The 19806-nt window shown below is 33.1% G+C and overlaps 3 protein-coding genes across 9 annotated transcripts; all 3 read left to right on the top strand.

Annotated features, from left to right (window-relative positions):
• The first annotated feature begins 5424 nt into the window (after positions 1-5424).
• Positions 5425-9161, top strand: LOC111369320. 7 transcript variants are annotated; one of them, XR_002698104.1, is made up of 7 exons: positions 5425-5741; positions 5866-5947; positions 6813-6897; positions 7188-7980; positions 8095-8699; positions 8784-9043; positions 9099-9147. XR_002698104.1 is itself a non-coding variant. In XM_022990797.1 (6 exons), the coding sequence occupies exons 3-6, from the start codon at positions 6833-6835 to the stop codon at positions 8890-8892; spliced, it is 1569 nt and encodes a 522-aa protein (XP_022846565.1). In that variant the 5' UTR covers positions 5425-5741; positions 5866-5947; positions 6813-6832; the 3' UTR covers positions 8893-9161. The 7 variants fall into 7 exon arrangements, 6 of the variants coding, with proteins under 6 accessions (XP_022846565.1, XP_022846562.1, XP_022846563.1 ...); XM_022990797.1 differs by having other exon boundaries at positions 8098-8699; positions 8784-9161; XM_022990794.1 differs by having other exon boundaries at positions 8784-9161.
• Positions 9162-12655: 3494 nt separating this feature from the next.
• LOC111369319 (PLASMODESMATA CALLOSE-BINDING PROTEIN 3-like) lies at positions 12656-15040 on the top strand. Its single transcript, XM_022990793.1, has 4 exons — positions 12656-12856; positions 13032-13271; positions 13399-13435; positions 14547-15040. Exons 1-4 carry the CDS (start codon positions 12802-12804, stop codon positions 14794-14796), a joined length of 582 nt encoding a protein of 193 aa, XP_022846561.1. The 5' UTR covers positions 12656-12801; the 3' UTR covers positions 14797-15040.
• Positions 15041-16592: 1552 nt separating this feature from the next.
• Positions 16593-19734, top strand: LOC111369318 (ureide permease 1-like). Its single transcript, XM_022990791.1, has 7 exons — positions 16593-16807; positions 17223-17481; positions 17561-17699; positions 17782-17947; positions 18051-18195; positions 18300-18674; positions 19381-19734. The coding sequence occupies exons 2-7, from the start codon at positions 17245-17247 to the stop codon at positions 19531-19533; spliced, it is 1215 nt and encodes a 404-aa protein (XP_022846559.1). The 5' UTR covers positions 16593-16807; positions 17223-17244; the 3' UTR covers positions 19534-19734.
• The last annotated feature ends 72 nt before the right edge of the window (positions 19735-19806 follow it).

Raw genomic sequence — 19806 nt, 5'->3', positions numbered from 1 at the left:
ACTTTGCTCGGAGCAAAGTGCCAAGCAAAGTGCGGAGTTGCTCCACTCTCCAAACTGTGTGGAGAGCTCGGATCCAAACTGAGTTCCAAACTTTCAAAGTAGCTCATGACATAAACAATTAATAATAAATAATAATTTAGTAAATAATAATTTCAATCCAAAAGAAAACAAAAGGAAAAAAATATAAAAGAAAAGGAAAAAAATTTACTCCGTACACTGTACGGAGCAAATGCTCCCATGCTTGCTCCGCATAGTGTAGAGTGGCCCCGCACGCCTGTGCGGAGCAATCCAACAAGTGCTCTGCACTATGCGGAGCAACTCTAACAAGTGTTCCACACTATGCGGAGTATTTCCTTCCTTTTTTTCCCTTTTGTTTTAATTTAAATTTTTATTTACTAAATTAGTAATTTTTAATTGTTTAATAATTGTTTTACTGAGTAATCAAATAATTTGAACCACATATTAACCAATTTTTTGGTTTTGCAGTCTTAATCATAACAAATTCCTCCGCACTTAACCATAGCAAAATTGCTTCGCATAGTGTGGAGCATTCTAGTTAGTGCTTCGCACTGTGCGAAGCATTTGTTTTTTTTTATAACTAAACTATTCTTTTGTTAATTACGTAAAATTATACTTTTATTTCTTCTTAATCTCATTAGTCATTATTTTATTTTATTTTTATTTCAATCCACCATTTAGCACTTTACATCTTAATAATAAAATTCATTTTTAACCAAATCTAGCAAACGTATCTAAAAAATAATCCCGGAAGAGTGTTTTGTCGTTTTCGAATTTTTTTCTGAAAAAAAACAACCAATAAACAAATTAAAACACAATAAAGATTGACAAACTAAAAATTACAGATAAACTAAACATAATTATTATATAAAAAAACTACAAATTTAGTTTGTTCAAACTGCTAAGAAAAAAATTAGTAAACTGATTTCTCCGAAGTGTGCAGAGACTTCTGAACTCATGTGCCATCTCTCCGTACCACCTGTTTTTTTTTTCGAACAAAATCTGATTAAAACAAATACAAGCACCAAAAAAGCATAAACATTACTAAATATCAATCTGATAAATTGAGAGTCCTTAAATGTCCATCAGAATGAACTACAGAACGAGGTTGTACTTCGTGCATCAGATTTTTCAGTTGAGGATTCTTAATGCACGTCTGCTTTATCTTTCTTTCACAAGCTCGTCTATTCTTAAACCAATCACCAACATTTTTTTCAGAAATAACAGGATTATGTAGCGATAAAGTTGATACTATATGTAGAATTTATGCATTATTTGGACTTTTATTTCATCCATCAAATATGTATCGAAGAAAGTTAACCTCTATAGATGTAGCTATACAGTAAGCAGCATATACGGTAAGTTGCAAATACGATAGGCGGTATATACGGTAAGCTGCAAATACGGTAGGCTACAAATATAGTAGGTAGCATATACGGTAAGCTCTATATACGATAAGCTGCATATATGGATTTATAATTTGTTATAAATATATAAAATTTATTTAATATTGAATTTCTTAAATATTAAATGTTGTAATTCAATATTGTTTCTTTTTTTATAATTGTATTTTTGAGAATAAAAAAAATTGTTATGAAATTGCTAATTTTTAAATGCGTTATTTTTGTTGAAGATAAAAATAATTTTTTTATGTTATTTGTAAAAAAAAATTTATTATAATTTTATTAGCATAATAAGAAGATTTATTATGCATTTTTATTTTTTGCATTTTGTGAATAATTTTGTTTATAGTGATTGACAAATATTCTTCCATACACGCATCATGCCATCAACATTAAAAAAATAATAATAATTTTAGTTTTTATAAATTTCATGAGACAAAAAAAAAACTTTCCTGAAAAACTTTCCGCACTGTGCAGAGAGATACATATGGCACTCTCTTCGCACTGTGCGGAGAGAAAAACCAAAATCTACACACTTTGCAGAGAGACGGTTTGCAAATTATAAATCGACGTATATGTATTATACTGGATTTTGCCATTGTCCTCTTACTTACTCTCATGCTATAGATCACAATAATGCTGAATTTTTGTCCTTTAGAGCATCCATGATTTTCTAAGACCCTTCAATGTGCTTTTTTTTAGAAAACTTTAACAAATCAACAGCAAAAGAAAAAAGAATTATTCCCCAGTAAATGATCAATTCTATGTGCAAAATTATATGAACTATATGAGATTGAAAAGAAATATGATTGATAGGATTGAAAGTTCCCCTTTATTTGTCATTGAGCTTATTGATTTTAACTGGGTGGGTGTCTTATGTATCATTTTGGCACGTAATTAAACAATTAAGTTAGCTCCTGTCTATGGAACTATTTTGTTACCTTAGTACGCAACCTTTCGTGAATATTTGAATATTAGACTATATTCATCAATTCTACTATTTAGAAATTGTTGTACCTGAAAATAAGGAGTATGGTTGGCTAGTATGGTCACTGAAAATAAGGAGCAAAAATCAGGATAGACGTGAGCTAAAGAAGAGAAAGAAAGAAGGGAAAAAAGAAATTCAACAGTGAAAAGTAGGAAAAATATATAGATAAAAATGACGTCATTTTCTTTTCTCTTGTACAGTAAATTGGGATTCATTTACTGTTTCTTCAACAGTGGTAACCCGTTGAACTTTTTAATAGAAGTTAGATAATATAATTAATTTTATTTTACCATATTTTTCCCATTAATTTCACCTCATTCCCACCCATTATTTTCCCACTCACAGTAATAGTTTTTTTCCTCTGTAAAATCTATTCACAGTCCTATGAACGTCAATTGCCATTGCTAACACCACTTTTCGCCATCTACAATCGAAGAAATCACCTTCCGAAGAGACCCTACCTTCAATTGGCCCCAAAACACCATTGTGGAGCCCAAAATCTACAAGAAAGTCTTCTAAATTGAGACGTGTTGCATGTACAGAATTGCACAGATAAGACACAATAGCAGGAGGGGTGGGTGATTTTTCTGCATTTTGTTATCATCATAGGGGGCTGCAAAATGTGAGATTTCTAGCCAGTTTTTCTGTGAAAATAGTGTTCTACATACATAATTTTTGTTCTAAATTAGTGAATTAGAATCTTAAAAAACCTTGAATTCGAGCGACGTCAATAGGATCCACATGAGACAGACTTACACTCATGGCATTGCCATCCCATTCCGCCACTACTCCAGCCATGAGTCTTCAACAATTGGACCAGAACCTACTTCTTCTTGTGCGCTTTTGTGCTTTTGCATCGGTGGTTTATTGTAGCTAGGTAGTGGATCTACGATGTGTTGAAGCTAAATGTCATGGTTGTGGTGTTGACGATTGTCTGATAGGTGGTGGTGATGATGGTGGTGGTGGTGGTGGTAATTGTAGATTCAAGGTGCAAATGGAGCTGGTAGTGGGTTTAAGGTAGATGAGGTGGTGGTTGTGATTGTGGATTTGAGGTAGTGGCCAACTTGGATGGTGACGAAGATGGTGTCATTATACCTGTAGCAGATTAGTTCGGTGGTTTGGAGGTTGCGATGGTGGTTGTGTATTGCAGGTGTAGATGTAAGTGTTGGTGGTGGTGGGTTCGAGGCGGAGGTAGTTGTTGTCATGGGTTTGAAGTGATGTCGGCCATTTGAGAAGTGTCAACGGTGATGGAGTGGCTTGGGGGTGAAAGGAAGAGTGATCATGACCAATTGATTTATTAATTTGTGGCCAATAAGGAATTTGTTACCTATAAAGCGTATAATTAAATATGTAAATTGTGGCCTACAAATTATGTCTTTATGACTGTGACTTTCGATTTTAATTTGATTAATACGTAATTATGACTTGTTTAATTGCATTATAGATCACAAAATTTTATTAGATTTCACAAAACATGACCACTTAATTTTTGAAAAAAAAATAAAAAAAAAAAATCCAAGATTTTGGAGCAGAGAAGACTATCCCGAGAGATAAAAAGTGGAAGGTAAGAGAAACAATTATCTTTAATGACTAAATGATATATATTAGGATATGATATTGTCAATTAAATATTCTAATTTAGAATAATTTTCCTAAATTTCATTTACAGTAATATCTTAAAATATATAATATATTAATATAATTTATCACTTGATTTTTTAAATATTTTTGTAAGTTCATTAAAGGCGAAGTTATGTATTTAAAGTATTGTATTCATGAATTTCCCCCGTTATAAAGCCTTTTTGCTATAATATCCATAAAGGGAATCAATGAAAATATTGAAAAATAGAAGGGGGGGGGGGTCGAGGGGGTTAGAGCAGTTGTGAAAGTTGAATCTTGCAAAAAAAAAAATAATAATAATAAAAAAAAATATATTATCTAGATAATAGCGATTATATTCGCACCAGATTTTTTGTTAAATACGCCATTTTAATTGTAATTAAGGTCTACAATTTTTGTTCATTTTAGTTTTTATATTCTCAATTTTTTCACAGCATTCCCATCTTTAACCTTCAGTAATTAATATATCTTGTCTTTAATAACACTTTATGTTCAAATAATGGGTTACGTGAGGAAAATATTTGGTCAAACATTTGTATTTGTTGTTTGTCTTGTTTATTTAGAAATACGAATGATTATTTATCTTTTTACAAACTTCAAATGAATTATTTTGACGGTTTACAAACTCCGAGATGTGTTAATTAACAAAGGTGAGAATAAATACGGCAAAAAAATAAATAAATGCCAGAATGAACATAAAATAATGACATTCGTTACAATTAAAATGTTGTACAATTAACAAAAAATTGTAATATGATGTCGGTTTATTAATGACCTTATATGCCCGTGTGTTATTTCTAAAGAAAACAATGTTATGATTTGTCATCATTGTTTTAAAGTTTGATGGTTTGAAAATTATTAGAACACTGGAAGAGCTTCAAAAAACAGTTGATGTCAACGTGCAATCCAACATTTAACCAATTAAATTTCTGTTTATATGACTTATCGTTATATATGGTAAAATATCAAATTTTCATTGCTACAATATTTCATTTAGTCCCACTCATTCTTAAACCTTAATTTTTAATTATAATTGTATAATTAATTTTAATTAAAGAAAAGTATTCAAGTCTCCATTAAATCATGGCATGATTATCAAAGAAACTTGTCACTTTTTAAATTTCGAACAACAATTCAAGCTGAAAAGAAAATTTTAACTTGGTAAAGATTTAGACAATTTTGAATCATCAAAAACAAGTATACAATAATAAATTTATTTTCCTTTTAAATCCCAATAATTAATGATCTTTAAAACTATCTCCACCCACCATTTATTACACCACCTAATGTACACATATACATACATGTATACACAAATATTATAAGGGAGGAGAGGTTCAATGGAGAGAGGAGGGGGGGGGGGGGGGGGAGAGAGAGGCGAGAGAGAGAGAGATTGATCGGTGGGGTTGAAGAAGGATTTGATCGAGAGAGAGGACTTTTTTGACAGGCGGGGTGATGGAAGATTTGAACCTTTTTTCTGCATTTTGCTGTAAAAATGTACCTACCTAAACACACAGTCTCTCTCTAGAAACCTCCCTGTCATTCACTAATTGTGTGTATGCACGTCTCCTTCTCTCTATATTTATAGACACAGAAATATAGATAAAATATATAGTCACAGCAAATCAAAGGAGGGCCAGCTGAGACTTCGCAACTGCAAAATCCCATTTTAATAGAAATTACTGTTTTACAATTTTCTTAGAAGAAACAGAGTAAATGTCTCTCTTATCTCTCTCAATCTTAAACAAACTCAACTTCTCATATTTATGCTTATATATGTACGTAGCTTCTATTCAGATTTTTGGGTTGATCTGACTCATCCTTAAAATTTTGCAGTGTGAAAAGGAAATTTGCAGTCTTTTCTTAGTAGATTAAAGGGAAAAGTCTAGTTTTGCTCTGTTGATCAAACTTAAAAAAGGTACTCCAGTCCAGTTGTGTATTATTTTTTAATTTTTTTTTCTGGGTGTTTTATTATTATGAATTTTGTTCCATCACATTGAAAATTAAATAATTTAAGGATATTTTTTTTTTTTTTTGTATAATTTATGTTTTCTTTTGGATATTAGATTAAGTTATTTTGAATTAAAGGGTTAGATTAGATCTAGATTGAACCGTGAGGACTGGATTTTGGTGTTTAAGTGATAAAGGGTTAAAAAATGTACAAACTACAGTTGTTAAAACTAAAAAGTTTGTTGGGAATTTTTAAAAATGATGACTTTTTTGTCCTCTTCTTTGTCCCTGAATTATGGGAAGATTCCACAGCTTAAGTCTGAAAAGTTTCACAGTAAAGGAGTATTAACAAAAAGGGAAACTATTCGGGGTATTTGAAAGAGAAGCTAAGGCCAGTTTGACAAGGCTTTTGAAAAGTCAAAACTGCAACTGAGACTCAGACACTGCTTTAAAAAATGTTTGGATAATTTTCAACAAGTGCTTTGTCTGGCTAGAAGAATTTTTTGAATACGTTTTCAATTGTAAAGAACCTTAATTATGTGACATTCTGTATTTGATGCTTTAAGTTGGAACTGGAGTTTTTCGATCATCTTTTTCTTCGATTCTTCAATTCATTTTAGTTGCAATTGATACTATATATTTTTTCGTAGCTAGCAATGCTGATTTTATTTCTGTAAACTCGTATTAGCATAGTACATATTGTCACCAATTGGTGAGATACTTAACTGCAGTCTACACTTATTTCTTTCGTTTTTCCATTGAGCTTATATATGGAGATTAATGGGGGTCGGGGTGTTTGCAAGCTCTAACTCGGCTTTCATTCATGTAAGCAGACTATAAGCCTGGCTAGTGGATGTCTGCTGCACAGCTTTTGAGAATTCTGCAAACTTCTTCGGGTGATGTGAAGTATGAAACCTGGTAAAGCTTCAACCTTCCGTATGAGCTTGAAATTTTACCCTCGACCATTGTCTTTTTTCTGGCGTTGAATGGTTATTTCTATTTGTATTTGTCAAATCTTGAAGTCTGTTGTAGATTAGAAAGAGCATCCATATTTGCATTAGGGACCTACATTTTAGGGAAGTTGAGGTTCTGGTAGTTAAATTACTGTCAATGAGAAGTGAACATTGACCTGCAGATAACGAACCTGTGTTTTACCATTCAACTCTTATCTGTAAGGATGATTCTAAACGATTTGAATACAACGACAGTGTGTTTGACACAGATGAACCGAAGGTGATCATGAAGGAAAATCGGAATGGGATATTATGCCGTTACGATAGTTTTGGGAAGGAGGCAGATACATGGATCTTCACAACTAGAGAAAATTTTCAGTTCAATAATGATCGTGAGGGTGCTACAGATCCCTTGGCTTCTGACATGAAGGATCGAGAACATTTGCCAAATAGTCCAAAGCTAGAATGTTCTTCGAAAGCTAAAGATTTAATCCGTACAAATGAAATTGAATCCAAAAGTTCTGATGTATCATCTGTTGCTGCTTCAGATTTGTCTGAGACAGATCCAAATGTGTATACTGATAAAAATATTGCGGAATGTGAGTTGTCTGAGTTGGTAATAAGCTGTAAAGAGGTAAATTATCACATTGTCAAGGACATATGTATCGATGAATGGATTCCAAAAGAGGAGACAATGGCAGGAGGTGGAGTAGCAGGATCGTGTTTGGAAAATACCGAAGACGTTGCTGTTAATGAATGTGGGATGAAAGAAGAAGAAGATGGCAAATCACTAGTTCCAGTCAAGCCAAAATTTGCCTCGAAAATTTCTTTTGACAAGGATACCACTGGGGAATGTGATCCAAAGGACTCCATCCAGGTAGGTGTAACGACGGTTGGTGCACCTGGCAAGGTCGAATGTGATATTTCAGAAGGGTCTTTCGTAAATAACATGCTTCCCGTGCAAGAATTTGGTACGCGGAGTTTCCTTAGATCTTTCCTCAACTCTTTAAACAGTGAGGAAAAGGAAGCTGCAAAACCACTCGATCAGGTTCGTGTTCCAAAATTTTCATTGATTCCACAATTCAAAATGATGGTCGAGACGTTTCTGTTAAAATCGCTTTCAATTCCGTGAAGTTAATTCTGTCTTTAATTGGTTTCTCAGCAGATTCCTTCTAGAGAGGCGAATAAAAAGGTCCAATCTGGCAACTTATCATACAACAGTAAAATGGAGTCAGAAAGCATTACATTCAACTTCAACTCACCTAAACCTGCAGAAGCTTGCAGCATGAATGAGAGTATTGAAACTGTCAACGAACAATCTATCGAGTCCGAGGATAATCATTTGGACGCTAGCCCGGTTCAATGCGCTATACCCAAGGACAGTGTAGGAAATGTTCGTGAACAACATTTGAAGGATGATAACTACGATAATTCTTCATCCACTTGCAGCAGGTGTAACATGGGCATCGAAAATGTTAAACAATTCCTTGACCACGATGATAGATCTGATAATCAGTCTCTTGGCCAAGTCTTATTCACTGGCCGCAAGGACAAAAGTACCAGAAATGCTCACGATCAAGCCCTTGAGACGATAAATATTTCTAAGCATGGGGATGGAAATCTGAAAGCTCAATGGGATGATGGAGAGGCCAGCTTCTCTGCAGGAGATCATGTTACTTACTCGGGGCCAACACCTTTCTCCGGGAACCTTTCTGTTCGATCTGATAGCAGTGCCGCTACCAGCACCCGATCTTTTGCCTTCCCAGTGTAAACTTTTTTTCTACTAGTTTGGTTTTCCCCATGTTAAGGATGTTTAATGAGTCGCTAACGACATAGTTCTTTTGTCTCCAGATTACAGTACGAATGGAACAACAGCCCTGTAAGAATGGCAAAAGCGGATAGACGACATTTTCGTAAACACAAGGATTGTAGATCTGGCCTTCTTTGCTGTAGATTCTAAATGCTTCAATTTCATTTCTAGGTTAGTCTAGATATACATGAAAACGATCAAATATTTAAGGGTACATGTCGATATTTTTCTTAGGTTGTGTTTGACTTACAATATAGCTTCATGAAGTCATGGTTTGAGGTGTGATTTGAGCTCGTGCGAGGTTTAGATATGCTTCATGAAGTCATGGTTTGAGGTGTGATTTGAGCTCCTGCGAGGTTTAGATATCATCTATTTACAAGTTTTCTTTTGATTTATATACCACATTTATTCATCTGTTATATTATTTTTTGGGGATTATTGAATTTTGGAGTTTTATTTTAAATATTCAACCTTGTTAAAATGAGTAATCCAAATCTTTATAGAATTTTGCTACAGGCCACTCAAATGGCAAAGTGGGCCGGGGCTGATTATTTTTAAAAAAATTCACACACCCCCGCATGTGAGTGATCTATATAGCCCTGTTTTGTACGCATCTCTCATCTTTATATGTTGATTATTATATTTGTATTTTTACTGGCATGAGATTTTACCTGTCGTGTTCATGCAGTAAGGTGGTTAGTTTGAGAACCAATTCAACCGTCCATTGGAGCTATTTTCTGAATTACATAAAAATAATAAATTAAAATAAAAAATGAATGGATTCATGAAATATATATATCAGAGGTGGTCCTGAGGGTGCGCGAGTTGAGGGACCGCACAGAGCCTCAGCATTATAGGGGCATCAATTTTTTTTAGTGTATATATGTGTAGAAGTATATATTTATAATGTTTTTATTAATTTTAAAATTTAAAATTTTTATTATATTAAGTTAAAGGGCACAATATTTATGAAAATAGAGTAAAAAAATTATATTATGTTTATATTCGTTTAATTTAACATATATGGAAAAAATATTATAAACTATATATTTTACTAGTCCTAATCTCCAGTTAACTTCATTAATCAACTGCCAACCTAAGAAGACAATAAGCAGCTCAAAATTCAAATGATTGAAGTGGAGAGTACAGAGCTAACACTAGATTCCCTTTTATCGTATCCCTCTTTTTCATCATTTAACCCACGAGTAATAGTCAATTAAAGAATAGAAGAAACACTATCGTCAATCTTTGTAACTTACTCTACAATAGTTCAATCTATTATTGGAGCCAGTTGGACACTTGTTAATTGCTATTTCATGATGTTTTATTTTATTATTATTATTATTATTATTATTATTATTATTATTATTATTATTATTATTATTATTATTATTATTATGTTCTAGAAGGGTAAGTTTTTGTTGGATGATAAATAATAGGTGATTATATTCAATTTTTGTGATTTTTTTTTTTTACCAAAAGAAACAAAAACAGCTTTGATTTATTGATTTATTTGAGAAGATTTGATTGCTTTTTGAATATATTTATTGCTATTGATAATTTAGTTATTGTAGCATCTATCGAAAGTTCTTCAAAATTAAAGTTATTAAAATCTTATTTGTGACCACTCATGTGACAAGAACAATTGAATGAGCTAGTTTTGACATCTATTGAAAAAGATTTGCCAAAACATAATGGTTACGAAAATATTAGTGAGTTTACTTCTAAAAATGCAAGAACAAATATTTTTACACGATTTGTTGCATTTCAAGATTTACACGTGGTATTTGCTATTTTTGATTTCAAAGTTTACTCATGTGAAATTGTTAGTTTAGTAGGTTGAACGGTTTCATAAACAAAATTTTAAATTTCATATTTTGCGATGAAATAATGTTATTGAAATATCTTTCATCATATATTTTTTATTACATGAAAGGGATACCATTTAAAATGTCGCACAGGGCATCAAAAATTTTAGGACCGGCCCTGTATATATATATATATATATATAACCCACCCCAACCTCATAAAATTAGCAATCATGTTATATGTACAGAGATTTTTGTCAGATTACGTTTCAGCAGTACAAATAAATTAATTATAAAACTAATAAAATAGAAAATTAGAGGGAAAAAGTTATCTGTCTTTATTTAAGCCAACTAATTTTTGTGCTAATGAATAATGATTAAGTGATGACAGAAGTAGAATTAGCAGGTACAACAAATGGTAGGCCTTAATATCCATCTGTATATATGTTTATTTATTCTTAATTTTTTTAATGACCGTAGGTGTCTGGACCAGTTTACGCGCACCTCGAGTAATCCCACGGGGTCCTGAAATTTACAGTCGATTACTTATCTAAGTGGTCCTGAGAGGACTTAAACTGGTGACCATTGGAGAACAAACACAAAGCTTGACCACTCCCTCTGTACATATTTCAAAGGAACTTATTATAATTTTGGAACCTTCCCTCCAATATTTAGGTCATACATAAGACATATGCCGGCAAAATCATGTTTCCTTATTCGCCTCAATCCATAATAAATATTTGTGATTATGGCGATAATTAGTCGAGGAACTGATTCGTTATTAGGGCAATAACTTATCCGTTATTTATATATCCTTTTCGGTTTTCATTTAATTGTCATGTCGTTTCTTGTCAAAAAATAATGATACAAGTTATATCTCTGCCTACAATGCTGGCCACGCTGCAGCCAACTAAGAAAAATGTGAAACAAGATTAGTACTCCACTTCGCATCACCTCTTCCACATGCCTCTTTTGAGGCAATTAGATCATGCCTTTAGATACTTCGCATGAAATATTATTGCTACCCTAGACGATGCATTGATACTTCTCTGCTGCCACCTATGTCCAAGTTGATGGACATGCTACATGCCTTTTTTAGCATATATTCAAGCTATGAGAATCACATGCCAATGATGACTATGGATTAACACAATTGAACATGACAAGTGAATCATTAAAATAAGTTCATGTGTAAAGCGTGGAGGAGGTCTTTTCTACCTATATATACTTAGCTTTGTCTCATTCACGGGTAAGTAATCTACAATCCTACACCAATATACTTCTATTTATTGTGTTTCTCTCACACTCAATATTCATCATCGTCTGACTTGAAGATAAGAGTGCATATAACCATCGCACCCATTGAAGCTGAGATTTGTGCAGTCTAAAATGGTTTTCAATTCTGAATGTAACATACACATGGATAGAAGAGAAGTTGAGATTTTTTTACGGCAAAATCTCTTTGAAATTACTTTAAAGACATACAGTCTAGTATATTATTTGATTTCTTATAAAAAATTTTAGGCAAATATAGCACAAGCACAAGAATATTTCACGTAGATGCAAAAATGAAACTTCAAAAAAATTTCATTTGTTATACTGCTGTTGCTCTTCCAAGTAAATAAAATAAAAATTCAATTTCAATAATTGCATTTCATAAGCTATAGGGATAATTGCAGCAAAAGTCCAAAGCTTTTGAAACACTAACAGACATTCTTCAAAGCTTTGATCTGTTGCAGTTGTCATTCACAACCTTTTCAAACGTTGTAGGTGAAATCATTTTGAAGAATATCTGTTAGTATTTCAAATTTCTGAGATTTTTGCAATTATCCCTAAACGTTATAGAAAAGGGATGAACTTTGCAAAGGCATGAGTTGTACCCCAGCATCAGATGCCGATACCCCATCAGAAATATTATTCAAAAGGAAATAAATGTCAGTGAGACTTTGAATAATATTTTTCAAACACGTAATTTTGAGATTTTCGCACACGTGTGGACACGTACATAGTTCGTTGGGCCATATATTGTACATGACGAAAGCTTGCAGCTTTCTTTTTCTCAATTTCCCCAAAAAAACAATCTTAAATAATTCTGTGTAAATGCAATATATAATGCCACCCCTTCTCGCCCTTCGTCTCTCTCTCTCTCTCTCTCGATCTCGACATTTCTATCTCTCTTACCAAGACAAAGACAACCTTAAACACCTAAACCAGTAATTTCTCATAATTTACTCAGGATCTTGAAATAATCATGGCTGTTTTTGCAGCGTATTTTCTGATTTTTCTAGGCATGACTCTTCATTCTGGTAAGTTCTTGCTTTTTCTGATTTTTTGGTGTCCCATTTAGGGGTTTTCATAGTTTCCCGCTTTGAGTTCATAGTTTCATAGAAAACCTTGTTTTCTGGGGCTTAGAAAGATGTTTGGTTGGGCTTAAGTCAAAAGTAATCGAATTGATTTGTTTGCTTTTCGATTATTTTCCAGATGCTACTTATTGTATATGTAATGATGGATTGAGCGATCCTGTTCTTCAGAAGAATATAGACTATGCCTGTGGTGCTGGTGCTGATTGTAATCCAATTCTTCAGAACGGACCTTGTTACCAACCAAACACGGTAAAAGACCACTGTAATTATGCAGTAAATAGCTATTACCAGACGAAAGGCCAAAGTGCTGGGAGTTGTAATTTCTCAAACACAACTACTGTTACTCAGAATGCCCCTTGTAAGTATGCGAAGGAAGACAAAGAAGATAGAATACTGTTCGTTAATATCGCGCCAAATTGTGCATTAGAATGGTTTTTACTTGTTTGTGAAATACTTACTTTTTCTCTCTTTTTGATCATTTACAGCAGCAGCTCCCGGTTGTGTGTATCCATCTAGTCCCAGGTGTGTAAAATCGTTTATGCAAGATTTTTGAGAAGTGAAAAGTTATTTTGAATATATTTGGATAATTTTTATGAAAGTTGTTTGTGGTGGTGTTTTAGGGAAATTGGTTTAAAGTAGCTTTGTAAGAGTGTGTAAAATTGGATGAAAATCGATATTTTCAAAATCACTTTTGTATCATCATTTTCACCCTGTTGCACTAAATCGAAATTCTGCTCCAAATTCACTTGCCTCTTACAAATGTAAAATATATATATATAAATTTACATTTTTTTAATATTTTCTGTCAGAAAATGCAAATTTTATCTCTTTTGCATTTTTTTTTTTTGGTTTTCGACTACTTTGGACCACCATTAGATATGTTATATAGAATTTATTGAAGTGAAAGTTTTGCCAAAAATGGATCTTTAATCCCTAGAAAAATTCCATATTGTAAGATTTTTCCATTAGAAATTGAATCTTATACTTGCCAAAATGTTTTTTTTTTTAACACTTATTTTTGAATGATGGGGAAGGAAGGAGGTAGTACGGGAAGCGTATGGGTCTCGAGTCTTGCAAAATGAAAATATTTTTAAACTCGACCAGGACATTAACCTAGAAAAATAAATAATGAAAGTATAATCGAGGTTGAACTCCACTAATGGACTTGTTTTGCAATGGGTTTTGATCGTTTAGCCGGTTCACAATATTTCTAATCGAACTAATCGCGGCACGCATTGGAAGCTTCTAGCCATACGTCTTCCTGAATTTACCAGTAGGTTTGGGTGATGTTAGATTCCATAATTATAAAAATACGTTGCTATTATAATTATTTATTAATATGAGTTTGAGAGGCACGATGAAATGGACTACCATTAGTTTGTTAGCTTCAAGTAAAAAAAGCCGAAATCATTTTATGAATGGAAAAAGGGTGGTGGGCCCTACTTAAATAAAAATTATTTGTTTCAAGCCCAGCTCCTAATCATCAAAATGCAATTATACTTAAATGAGCTGTCATGAAGTTGATGTGTAATTGTATGCGACTTTTGGGTTTACATAGTTGATTTTAAATTTGTTGATAAAACAGACTTGGTTATTGTATTCAATTAATTTCGCTTTTCTTTAATTTTTGTAGTAATAACGGACCAAGTCCGACCCCAACCCCAACCCCGACGCCACTCACACCTGGAGGAAATCCAAACACGAGCGGCGGCCCCACAATTCCATTTCCCGGGTCAAATACACCTCCCGTATCCAATCTTGCACCAAACGGAATTGGCTTCGACAACGACAATGGTACTAGTGTGACACTGAATCGTAGCACTACCTTAATTATGTCCACTCTAATTCTTTTGATTTCAGGCTTGATGTCTACGAGGATCTAATCTCACGCTTAGTAAATAAAACAGAATAGCTTATGACAAAAAAAAAGTTTAAACGTCTTTTTTTCTTTCTTAATATACAGATGTATCAGAATTTTTTGTTCAATTATATTAATTGTTGTGATTTTGTAGTTTTGCCTAAGTCGAGAATGCTTGAGGCTGACATTTAGGACTAATTTTGCATGACGTTGGAAAGATAGTGACTTGTGAACAAAACATTTGGACGAATGAAGTATTTTCTACGCTACTACTTTGTCATACTCTCGTTAGATGTATATTAAATTAGACAAAATGAAAGACGAGATAAATATAGATAAGATTTACTTATTTGACTTGTCAAATATTGTAGAATGAAGCTTTAGCCTAATTTTCTTGAGAAACCAGTTAAGCTGATTGGCCAAAGTTAGCATGAAGGAAAACAATTTACACATGCCTCACCGGCCTACGAACCCCGAAATTATTAAATCCGTTTTGGTTTACCAGTCAATGCTAAGTTTGCAGGACACCGTGGGCGGACCTTGGGCCAAGGAAATTGTTTCGGATCGTGAGCATATTCCTTAGTATCATTACCTCCATTACAATTATAATTTATTTTTTCTTTTTTTTAATCAATCCCACATTTTTTAAAAAAATAATATTATATGTAATCTCAATTTTTTTCTTTTTTTCTTTTTAATCTCATATTCTTCAAAAAAATTTATTTCAACCATTAAAATTTCAAATAATGAGAACCAAACGAAAACTTAATTTCCTTCTAAAAATTTCACAAGAATGAAATTTAGCCCCATGTGGACTCTCTTTATTTTAAAAGCCTTTATTTTTCATATTTATTTTTAATTGCACGTTCATATAATAAAATATTTTATACATAAATTCAAAAATTTTCCTTTCTTTTAATCATATATATATATATATATATATATATATATATTTTTTAAATCACTGTTTAAAATATTATTTTAATGACAATCAAACAGGGACTTAATGTTTGCAACACTCTTTTTGTTGACAATCAAACCATTATCAACCTTTTTAGTAATTATCAACTTTTTTAGTAATAGCTCTTTGAAAAAGGTTTTCAGGCAAAAACTCTATTCGTAAATGTTTATTCTACAGTAGTTGTGCTAAACATACTCTTATTTGATTAATACGTGAATATTTGATGCCCAAAAATCGATATTCTAGCAATAAGTATTTTGGAATACTAATTATATTTTACATATTTCCACATAATTATAAGTGAGATTTCTCATCTCAATTGGTGAGATCATGAAACGATAATAATTCAAATTCCGAATTTTCAAACAAGAGTGCGGGTCAAAACGGATCTTGGACTGGCCCTCGGTCCAGTCCCGTTTAGATTGGGGGCACTTCTTCACGGCTAAAAGATTTGGTCAAACTGAAAGAGAATTCAATCGGGGCACTTCTTCATGACTTCATGATTTAAAAATGTTCGATTCAATTTTATAAATGGTCACTAAAGTTTGATTAAAATTTCAAATTGACCCTTAAATTTTTTTAATATATTTAGTTACTAAAGTAATTAATTAAAATTAACGAAAGTATTTTTTTAATCCATATGTCTTATAAAAATATGCAATGATATTTTGTTCGCATTTTTCTAAGGCCCCAAATTAGTGGACTATAGTGATTAGTGAATGATTTTCATTCACAATTACCAGCAAATGTGGGCCCCAGCGTTTTACTCCAATTCTATTTTCTAAAGACAGATTTAACACTCTCTTTATGGGCATTATTTGACTTTCTTTGTTTCCACTTTCTTCACTTAAAAAACGGCATTGATGTTGCGTAATTAATGTATATGGCAGAGAATCTCATCCGTTTGATTCTAAGTATCCCACAAACAGATTCCCATCCCAGCACACCATTTCATATGCATTAATATTACTTATAAGCAACTTAGTCAAAAGTTCCCATTCTCCCAATTAAACCACAGAGTGAAATTGCAGGTGGAGGGACAAGTTTTGGAGCAATTCTTGTTGCTTTTGATTTGGTAAATGTTCTATCTTTTTCTTTCATTATGATGACATGAACAAATAGTTTTCTGGGCAATTTTTATTTACTGCTTCAGTATCTGTTTTCTATTTCGATATGAAATTTGGATTTTATATTGTGAATTATGTTTACTTCTTCATATAACGTTGAATAGGTGGATCTTGAGTCCAGAGAACAAGTAAACAGTATAATTAGGCTCCATGAAATCGAACATTTCGAATGGAATAGCGAAAATGGAGTTTGACCTAAGTAACTGACTCCAAATTTATTGAGAAAATAGCTTGGTTAGTGTTTAATCAAGATAGTCTATTCTTGCTTTGTACTTTGACTCGTTAAAGGATGGATATCGTTTGATTTTTTTATTTCTGACCAAATTATCTTATACCATTTTTGATATTTCTTCGATCTGATAGGATTTTGTCGAGTGATTTAAAGATGTATCTGGTGGAGAGTAAAGGAGGTGCAATAGGATGTATGCTCCTTTCTTTATTATTCTTAGGAACATGGCCTGCAGTTTTGACGCTTCTGGAAAGGCGCGGTCGACTTCCTCAGCATACTTATCTTGATTATACGTTGACAAATCTTTTAGCTGCTGTTATCATTGCTTTTACATTTGGTGAAATTGGAAATAGTACAATTCAGAAGCCAAATTTCCTAAATCAGCTTTCTCAGGTTGGTTTTCTTGTGAACTTGAGTAATTTATAATCCTAACAATTGCAAATTTTATTGTGTTTTCGACAAATTATTGTAGGATAACTTTCCTAGTGTTTTGTTTGCGATGGCTGGAGGGGTTGTCCTCAGCCTCGGAAATCTGGCAACTCAATATGCTTGGGCATTTGTCGGTTTGTCAGTGACCGAGGTTGTCACTTCGAGCATAACTGTTGTCATAGGTATTACTATTTCTTATATATTGATGGCAAGTTTCGTAGGGACATAGCATTGAAGTTTTACGTGCTGCTCGTCTTGTAACAGGGACAACCTTAAACTACTACTTAGACGACAAAATTAACAGAGCCGAGATTCTATTTCCTGGTGTGGGATGCTTTCTGATTGCTGTTTGTTTTGGTTCTGCTGTGCATGCATCCAATGCTGCAGATAATAAAGCAAAACTCACTAGTTTCTCCAAAGATAACGCAGCGTAATAGTCATGCTATAGAACATAAAGCTGGACAACTTGTTTGTTTTTGAGGTTTATTTATCGATCTTATTGATTTGTAAAATTTTAACCTGAACTTGACCAGGATAAAGGATGCACCTATCTCCAATGAAATGAATGCAAATAGTGCTACGAAGGAAGACTTGGAGAATGGAAATGGTACCAAGGAGAAGGCAAAATTTGGTACAGCAAATTTTCTTATAGAACTCGAGAACAGAAGGGCAATTAAGGTTAGTGAAATCTATACCTTCGTCTCGAGTACTGCATACTTTACATGCAGTTTTGTATTAAAAAGTTACTAAAAGTTTCTTAATTTCCATATCTGTGTTTGCAGGTATTTGGGAAGGGAAGTTTAATCGGTTTAGCCATAACTTTCTTTGCGGGATTCTGTTTTTCTCTGTTCTCACCGGCATTCAACCTGGCGACTAATGATCAGTGGCATACATTAAAATCTGGCGTTCCTCACTTGAGCGTCTATACTGCATTCTTTTATTTCTCAGTATCCTGTTTTGTGATCGCCGTCATTTTAAATATCAGTTTTCTGTATCGTCCCGTTCTAAACTTGCCCAAATCATCGATAAAGGCTTACTTATCGGATTGGAATGGTCGAGGTTGGGCCCTTTTGGCTGGATTTTTGTGCGGGTTTGGGAACGGTCTTCAATTTATGGGAGGTCAAGCTGCTGGATACGCTGCAGCAGATGCAGTTCAGGTTAGTTCGATTGTGCACAAATGGTGATTCTACACCATATTAAAGAACCTCGCCATAAGGTTGAATATGAATGAATTTGATAACTGATACGGATCAAGCATTCAAAGAAGATCGGATGGAATCTAGCCCTAGTTAGAAAATAAGATTTTTTTATTAACTTCTTGTTTAGGTCTAAAACTTGTGTTCTTTTTGCTCCTACCGAAACTCATATAGTCCCTGTTTGGTGTAGCCAGATGTCTTATTTTTAGTAGATTTGATAAAAATTGATAAAATCGATGGTTTAAAAGTTGATCAAAATGGTGAATCTCATGAATATGTGATTAAAATTAATTGTTAACTTTAACTTATATCGTTATCAAATTTTTTAGCCACACTAAATGGGGCCATAGAGTATCTTTTACTTCTTTCTTGGTATGGTTATTTGGTAACTGCATTTGAGTAGGTTCAAAAGACGAATAAACCTTGCAAGAACCACATACCACAAGTATGAGCCATGCTCCTCTAGGTTCTTTAAATTTCCTCATAAAGTATGCTTAGCGGTTGTTTGATAAAACTTTTGGTAGAAGTTTTAGCAGATTCCAATAAAAGTTGTTGGTCCAATGATATATATGTCATTAAAATTAATTGTTGACTTTAAATTTAAATTTTTAGCAACTCTTTAAGCTATACCAAACCAACCCTTAATTTTATTCATTTGTAACTGCAGGCACTTCCACTTGTTAGCACGTTTTGGGGTATACTTCTGTTTGGAGAGTATCGAAGATCATCAAGAAGAACCTATGTACTCCTCGTGGGGATGTTGTCGATGTTTGTTGTGGCTGTTGGTGTCCTTATGGCTTCATCTGGACATCGAAAATAATCTGATTATAGAGAAGAATGTTTGGAGAGTTGCCAAACAGAAACTAGGTTAAGACATAATGACGTACTGATCAATTGCAGAGGAAAATCATTAAAAGAAAGGGAAAAAAAAAAAAAAAAGCAAGTGCAGATGTGGTTGACAAAACCATTCATGGTAGAACGGTTCTGGTTTTAATAATATTGCATGATTTTTCTTGTGTTTCTTCATGGATATATTTGGTCATATATTTATTCTATTGGAAAAGATAAAATGGAAATGGTCAAATAATGCAAT

This window comes from Olea europaea, chromosome 20 (genome assembly GCF_002742605.1).
Source record: "Olea europaea var. sylvestris chromosome 20, O_europaea_v1, whole genome shotgun sequence".
Taxonomy (NCBI): domain Eukaryota; kingdom Viridiplantae; phylum Streptophyta; class Magnoliopsida; order Lamiales; family Oleaceae; genus Olea; species Olea europaea.
This window is presented reverse-complemented; position numbering and strand designations above follow the sequence as displayed.

Bases quoted from the DNA above. Each gene is read 5' to 3' on its own strand.
- LOC111369320 (XM_022990794.1), top strand. From the start codon at position 6,833: ATGTCTGCTGCACAGCTTTTGAGAATTCTGCAAACTTCTTCGGGTGAT. The intron at 7,981-8,094 runs GTTCGTGTTCCA...TTGGTTTCTCAG, and splicing joins CTGCAAAACCACTCGATCAG to CAGATTCCTTCTAGAGAGGC. The intron at 8,700-8,783 runs GTAAACTTTTTT...TTTTGTCTCCAG, and splicing joins CGATCTTTTGCCTTCCCAGT to ATTACAGTACGAATGGAACA.
- LOC111369319 (XM_022990793.1), top strand. From the start codon at position 12,802: ATGGCTGTTTTTGCAGCGTATTTTCTGATTTTTCTAGGCATGACTCTT. The intron at 12,857-13,031 runs GTAAGTTCTTGC...ATTATTTTCCAG, and splicing joins AGGCATGACTCTTCATTCTG to ATGCTACTTATTGTATATGT. The intron at 13,272-13,398 runs GTAAGTATGCGA...GATCATTTACAG, and splicing joins TGTTACTCAGAATGCCCCTT to CAGCAGCTCCCGGTTGTGTG.
- LOC111369318 (XM_022990791.1), top strand. From the start codon at position 17,245: ATGTATCTGGTGGAGAGTAAAGGAGGTGCAATAGGATGTATGCTCCTT. The intron at 17,482-17,560 runs GTTGGTTTTCTT...AAATTATTGTAG, and splicing joins TCCTAAATCAGCTTTCTCAG to GATAACTTTCCTAGTGTTTT. The intron at 18,196-18,299 runs GTTAGTGAAATC...CTGTGTTTGCAG, and splicing joins AGAACAGAAGGGCAATTAAG to GTATTTGGGAAGGGAAGTTT.